General features: G+C 41.5%; 1 protein-coding gene across 1 annotated transcript in view; it reads right to left on the minus strand.

Moving 5' to 3' along the window:
• The window catches only part of LOC134865633 (rho GTPase-activating protein 29-like), a 29,629-nt gene extending 22,083 nt beyond the window's left edge, over positions 1 to 7,546 (minus strand). The window contains exons 1-2 of the mRNA XM_063885289.1: positions 7,396 to 7,546; positions 6,376 to 6,743 (exon numbers count right to left, since the gene is read on the minus strand). Coding sequence (XP_063741359.1) covers positions 6,376 to 6,664 — 289 coding nt within the window. The 5' untranslated portion in view covers positions 6,665 to 6,743; positions 7,396 to 7,546. The remainder of the gene's footprint in view (positions 1 to 6,375; positions 6,744 to 7,395) is intronic.
• Positions 7,547 to 7,725: the final 179 nt, after the last annotated feature.

The following is a 7,725-nucleotide window of genomic DNA, read 5'->3' on the forward strand; positions in this document are numbered from 1 at the left end:
ATGTGTGTCGGAGACTACTACAATATTGAGAAACAGAAATGACTAATTCTGTCAGACGTGTGAAGCGAGGGATGGAAGAATCTGTTGGGAGGGCGTGTTGTTGTTGCGCATCTCAATTCACACCCGAGTAAGCATAACATTAGCTGTTTTTGGTCTGGTTCAAAAACACAGCAGCACCAGCCCTCTCTCTGCTCAGACCTTTATCTGTAGCTGTAAACTTCAGCGGGTCGGCTCAATGGTCAGCAGTGACGTCCCTCTGCTAGCAGGAGCTCCACTGGCCAATCCACCCCTCGCCATGACCAATCTCCTACACAAACATCCAGGGCCCATAACCATAAATCCCACCCCAGGAAACACACCCTGACCACAAGCTTGCACAAAAACATCCTTCAGCATCACAGGGGAAAGTTACTGCCCAACAAATCTCTCCTTTCTCTCCCCTAAGAGCAGCGGGCCATTAAACTATTATGTGCTAGAATTCGGCTTTTCTCTCAATTCAAGGCACCACCCGCAAGTGTCCACTTCAGCCAGCACAGGGGCACTTGTGCATGAAGGGGGAGATGTTTGTGGTGCTGTATGTGTGTTCCTGCAGAGTAACACAGGGTTTCAAATTGGTTACATGCTGTAAATGTCCCTCAAATTGACGGAAGGAATAGAATACCTGTCTAATAAGCCTTATAAAGGACATTTTATGATCTCTAAATAGCACCGCATTTAGTCGTTTAGTCCATAAAAAAATCCTAAAATTGTGAAATAATGTCCAGTGTCTCAAAGTACAAAGTGACGAATACATTGTTTTGTCATTTCCAGAAATCAAAGATATGTAGTTTAATACGATATAAAACCAATTAAAGCAGAAAATCTCAATTAAAAAATTGGATTCATTGATTATCACAATAGTTGGTGATTGTTTTTTGTCAATTGATGTCTGTGTAGTCGTTGCAGCTCGATTTTAAATGTCCAAACTATCTTTTTGTAGTCATATTACTACAATACAACCCTTTTTGAGCAGAAAGAAAAACAAGTCCCTGGACAAACACGGTTAGTATCTCACGGGGACTTGTTTACCTTGCTGCATATTTTAACAAACCCGTTCTGAACGTGTTATCCTTTGGCCCGGTGCTCTAAAACAGAGTCTGTCCTTCTGACATCAGCACAGATACAGACTGGTACTCTGAAACAGAACAATGCTGTTTAACTGGAGAACAGCCAGATCTTATCAGTGTCACGGTGACACCAACAGTTGAAAGAAGCTGCAGGTTTGTGAGTCAGCTATACATGTTCCTCCTTACAACATGTAATGCCTCTTCTCAGAAACATTTTCCTGTTTATCTGAGGTCAATACGCTTTCAACCACATGCTCTGAAACTATGCTGCGAGTTGTTTGCTCTCCCCTGAAGTGGACTGTAAAGTGTCAAGCACTTTTGTTTCTCACCTGAGGCTGAAAGGCTAAAAACAGGTAACCCAAATGGAGCAGAGAAGCTTTAAAAAAGGAAATAGAATGAACAACAACAAAAGGCACGTCAAGTGAAAACCTCATCCTGTCCAGCCCTGTTGGCCGGCACACCATGCATTACTTCCACTGCACGTTTTTCAACAAACATTCCTAAAGTGTTTTTGCTCGATAATGAAGACAAACTGCATTCAGCCCATTTGAAACAAAGGAGGTGTTTCTGAGTGAAATGTACACGTGTCCTTCCTGTGTGGTCAGGTCAAATAGAAGCAAAACAAAAATGTAAAAAGATGAAGAAAAAAAAGGGTTACGACATTGTGCAACAGTAGCATTGTGTAAAATGACTCCTTAAAGTAAAAGATCACCTTCTTCGTGTGTGTCGATCAGATAACTCACACACAGGTTGTGTTTCCCACAGAAACCATTCAGCCACTTAATAAACTCAGAGAAATACATAAGTATAACTCTGATTGCTCCCTTGAGATGTTTCCCTTTGATTCCATTAAAAAATTGTAGCGAATTTCCACTTAATGAAAGACAGCCTTGACTGAATAGCCGCCGCTGAGTCGCATTTATGACCACAAATCAAGTCTGAATTATTTTTAGCAGAGTTTTTATAGCCAATCTGCCTCACACCTAGCATTGGTCTATTGGAGGCTCTATAGCTACAAGTGAACATTTGTTCTAAAGGAATGCAGAGTATGCAGGGGAGTGGGGGGATGGGAGGGGGACAGCAGCTCGGCTGTGTGGAGGACTCCCTTTTCATCCTGATTAAAAACCATTAACCAAGCTGTCTTCTGCAGAGCAATGCACACTCAAATAAACATTTCAGGAGGAAGAAAGAATTGTGGCATTTATTGCATTTCTCTTTTATTCTATTGCCTCTAACATGCTCTTTAAACATGTGTCTGAAGGACCATTACAGAAATACTTGTTCACATACATGTGAGATATGGAATGACATTATTTCAAGATAAAGAAAAGGTTTGACTTCACTGTTAACAACAATGGCTTACTGGTACTACAAGACTTTGAATGCACCATTATGCGAGTGTGTATTTTCTTTGATTTATGAAGTTATTTTTGTGACTACAGGCTGTACACTCATTCAAATCCGTGGCAAGTTTTCTCTCCTCAATCCTTTCAAGAGAATACTGATGATTTACTCTAGACTGTTGACAAAATGATGTTGTTATTCACCATTTTGGCTCAACGGGCATGTTATTGATTTAAATGTGGAGTGTGATGCAGCTCGGTAAGAGGTTAAGGTTCACTAATGGTGTGTGTTGGAACGTGCAAGTGGACAAAGATCATCTCTGGGACGGGGACAGGGGTCACCTCCTCAGTCAAAACTCGTACAGCTCAGCCTCACATTCTTTTCTTGGGTTACATTCTTTGACAGCTTTGACCATTGTTGGGAAACAATTCTCACCAGCGCTGAGAGTGTGGGGCCGGTTATGAGAGAATGTGTAAATCTACACCACAATCTGACCCTGGGGAATGAATAAGTGTGAAGTCACGGGTGTGAACGAGGTGGGTAGGGTTAACTTGGAGTTTACGGTGACTGATGCAGTTCGCCCTGCGGGATTTCGTCAACCAAACATGCGCCTCCAGCTTAAAAGTGGCGGGTGTCCTGAGAGGAATAACAAGCATCACCCAAGCTAAACTCCCTAAAGTTGTCTCTTGTGTGAGGAGCTATGAGACCCATGCTGAGGGCAATACATACTGTCAATACAATACTGAGCAAACAGACAGGCCTTTCAGCAAAATAAAGAATTGTGTCTTTTCACAAAGTACTCCAGTGACAAAGCTGTCCAAATATGAAAAGAATAACACGAGAGCTGGCATGTGCCTCGCTGACCTCTCCTCTGCTTCCCTCACAACGTGTTCCTGCAGCGCTCCTCTATCATGGAGACCTGTTGCTGTTACGCTGTTTATCTTTTCAAGCAAAACCAACAAATGCTGCTAATCAGACAATGATAACAGCGCAGGCAGAGGCGCAGCAAGCAGCAACGGTAAGCCCGACTTACTGAGTTTAGCAATAACTGTTTTAAGATAATATAGATTACACTTATTAAAACGTATAATAATAGGTCGGTCGTGTACAATTTTAGCTTTTTATTTAAAGAAATCTAAACTTCCTATACACCTCATTAGAGTTGTCATTCATTTTTTACATTTCTTATCTAGAAGATGGATTTTTCATTCATGTGTATTTATCACTTTTGAGTTAGTATTATTGCATGGCCTAGTTTCAAAGTTGATTCCGATTGGTAAATGTGGAAATATAGACTTCTGCTCTTCGTCAATACCAGACTGTTGCTAAGGATGCTTATACACGATCAATCCACAGAAAGAAGTCCGGTCAATTTATTGTCAGCTCGCTCGACATTGTCCCTCACATGTTTACCATGCAAAAAATTGCAATGGAAGATATCATCAAAGTGCATTTACCAAAATAGAGATACAGCCTGTTGCATAAGAAAACAGACCTTTGACTGTTGCCTTTTCCAGACTGTGTTACCTCGCTTACACAAAAACAACAAGACATGTTACAATCGATTTATGGATATAAACACATCCGCACAGTGGCAAAGGTGTAGATGATCAAATCATCACGATGTGGTACATAGGGACTTTAAAGTTATCATTTACTGACAAAAACACTGAGGTTATTCGAATATCTCCTACAAGGCTATACAAACTGGGCGAGGAACATTTTGAAAAACATAACCTCAAGGGCCCCTCCTGTCTAAATGAAGCATAAATTGAATAAAAATGTCAACCTGGTCATAAAAACTCTTTACTGTGGTAGCGATTAAAGCATTCAAAGCTCATAATTAGTGTCTGCCTTTAAGAGACGACTGCCGGGATTGCTCCAGGGCCAGCCAACAGGAGTCAGACTTTAAACAATGTTCAGGATGTTCGACATATGGGACAACAAGAATGTATGATCATAAATACACAACATTGTCAGTCTCTAAATCACATTTCAGCTCAGGGATGATTCATATTTTCCTGTTCGCTAGCTTCAAAAGGAAAGCACAGTGGTTGTTTCACCAAAGCTGAAACATCCACTGTGCATTCGCAGTCAGGTGACAGCATATATTTAAAGCTACTGTGACCATCTTCCACCAGACTGACTAATCAAAATGTCCCAATGTTTACTTTGACAGCAAAGCTGCATTTGCCTGAGTTGTTCCACGAAGCTACTTGTGTCACTGTAAACAAACCACTAATCCAAATGACAAATAGCTGAATGAAATAATAGGGTCGTGATGTATGATTCTATCCCGTCCTGCTCAATAAGAGCTGTTGTTAACGGGGAGGCAAATATCCCAAATGTTTTCGTGATGGTTCAGAGCAACACTCAGCACGACGCAAGCCAAGGTTTCCTCACAGAGGCCTCACTCCTCCCGCCAGAGGAATGGCTAAACAACTCACTCCCACTCCCAGACCTGCAGCTGGACCCCAGCATGGGAGAGTGTGTGTGTGTGTGTGTGTGTGTGTGTGTGTGTGTGTGTGTAGGTATGTGCCTTTTAGCTGAGCAGCAGCAGTAGTAGAAGTAGTTGTGTTATTGATTACACTGAAGAAAATCCCTCTATTAATGAAACTACTACAGTACAGACACCAAAAAGCTAAATAAGATGTCTTTAGACAATGGTTTGATTGAAATCATTGCTATTATAAAATGAACAAACAAAATAAATGAGTTGATTGCAAAGTAGATTAAAAACTTGAAAAAGTGTTGCTTTCTGCCGAAATCCTTAATTTAACACACTTTATAAAGATTGAATAAAAGAATACACAAATGAACTGATAATTAAAAGTAATACATGACAAACAGTAGGTTAATTGTAGCATGAAGCCTTGTTAAACACTATGTGAGAGTGTGTGTGTGGGCGGAGTGTTTGTGTGTGTGTCTGCAAACAAGAGCAAAGCCATCAAACCAAGTGAGAAAAACTGAGAAAACATTCGTAATCTATGTGTGTGTGTGTGTGTGCGTGTGCGTGTGTGTGCGTGTGGCACTTTGTGGGTTTGTGTAGCTTTTAAGAGGCTAACAACACTGCAAGTGCTCCGGCATGTTAGCGGTGAGGCTGTTATCAAACTGTACACCAACACTCCAGGTGGTTCTGGCTGTATGTCAGGGTGACAAAGTGTGGGCTTTAGTTTTCTATCTGTAATATCAGAATAACACACAGAGCTTTCCTGGAAACCTAATCCTTTACGGTGCCATGACTGCAACTATATTTTGTGGGTGTTAGCAGCACAGAAGGCATCAAAGCAGAACGACGGTGATATACTGCCCGAGTCAAAGAAAAATGTTCACTGTTACACTGTTTAAAAAGCTGTTGGTGCAACTGTGATGCAAGTGGACAACTGGCCAAACAAAAGACAACTTGTCAATACAATCCAAGTTTATCTGCAATGGAATTTGCTGGTAGAGATTTTTAACTATCTATACATCATCCTTGGCTCCTTTCCTAGACATATGGTCAGCAATTACCTAAGAAGAATTCCATCATACGAGAGATATGTGCTCCACAGGCAGTAGCCTCTTATCAAAGTTAAGGGCTTACTCAAGTGAATAAAGCCTTACTCTCTTGCTCTTATCATGCTCCATGAATATTGTCTCAACTACTCCCACACTATCTGGGGTTTGTTGAAATGAAGTCTTTGTAGGATTTGCAAGAAATCCCAACTTAACAAATAGGCGAGCGAAAAATTACACAAAAGGTGCAATACTGTTATCTGTATAGAACCCATAGTTCACAACAAACATGCAACATTGATTTGGGTAACAAGTATCCAATGGTGGATTTTCTCTCTTCAAATGTGTCTTTTATGGTTTTTCACTTCCCCCCCTGACCCCGGCAACTCCTGCACAAACACCTCTGCATTCCAGCTCCCACTGAACTCACCTTTACACTGGAAAGCCTCTTTTAGATTGAGCAGCACATCAGCGAAACCCCGTACATCATTCACCAGATGCATGACATACTCTGGATCCACTCCTGGGGCCCCCACCAGGTGGGAGGTGAGCCCCATGCTGCTCAAAGGGTTCGGGTTCTTGGAGCTGCGACCCATATCCCAGGTCTTGGTGGATCCGGCAGACAGAGATCCTGTGAGGGTCTTGGTGAGATGTCGTGGCAGACCTTGGGTTTGCTTATTTCCACCACCACCAGAACCACTGCTGCCCTTCCGTAGCATCCCAGCAGCCACCCTTTACAGGGGGTACAGCAGGCCAGCTAGCCCCTGAACTTCACACGATGCCCTGGTCCCTGGATGGCTGAAACACAGAGAAAGATGGTTGAAGATGATGTGTTGGATTGTGTATCTGTGTGAGTTTATTTTCCAAATGTGTTAATCTACTGTATAAGAAATTGTTTGACCCTGTATAGTAACCCTTGATAGCCAAAGTCAAAAACGTACACATCTAATAAACAGCCAATGCATGTGTCCTGTAACAGACGGATAACCACTTAACCCTACTTACATTTAATCATGTGAGTTTTACATAAATAGAAAACTATAAGTCTCTAACTCAAAGTTTAGTGTTTAACGTCACAGAAAGCCTTACACATTGAAGGTAATTTTATTCCATAATTAGATTTACTTTTTTGGGGGGTACTTACAGCTAGGCTAACGCTACAACTTCAAGCAACTTTTTGTTGTTGCCATCTTGTTTGTAAATTAACGATATACGTCAATAAATAACAGCACAGCCACACACCGTAATAAAAGTACAACAGAAATGAAAGAAAACACACTTAAATCAACAAAAAGAAGCAACATCTCGGGTATTAATTACAGAAATCGTCAACAACACGAAACCCACATTTCTTTTTCCGGACAGTTTGCAATGAAAAAGTGATGCTGACGACCCGGGTCATAAACTGCTTTGCTGGCACAAGCTTAAAAAAAGCGCTACTTCAACTCACCTGCTCTGCATTTTACTGACATAATGGCCACGGTATCCGAAAAAAACGTGTCTTAATAAAGTCTGTGAACCGACGAGCTTTGCCGTTAGAAAAAACAAACTCCTACAGCGGCAGAAAGTTGTGCGCCTTGAGTCACTGTACATCGGAAAGTAGCCCACAATCAGCAACTCAAGTCATTCGTAAATTACTAGTCGGTTTATCACGTGACGGTTCACACACGTTATGATTGGCTAGATGTTTTCAACGGATGGAACTATGATGCGTTCACGTGCAAGCGGATATTTTGCAAGCTGGTTTGTTCGTTTGCATTAACTTTCCAAAATGGTTTAA

The sequence above is a fragment of the Eleginops maclovinus genome, chromosome 6 (genome assembly GCF_036324505.1).
Source record: "Eleginops maclovinus isolate JMC-PN-2008 ecotype Puerto Natales chromosome 6, JC_Emac_rtc_rv5, whole genome shotgun sequence".
NCBI lineage: Eukaryota > Metazoa > Chordata > Actinopteri > Perciformes > Eleginopidae > Eleginops > Eleginops maclovinus.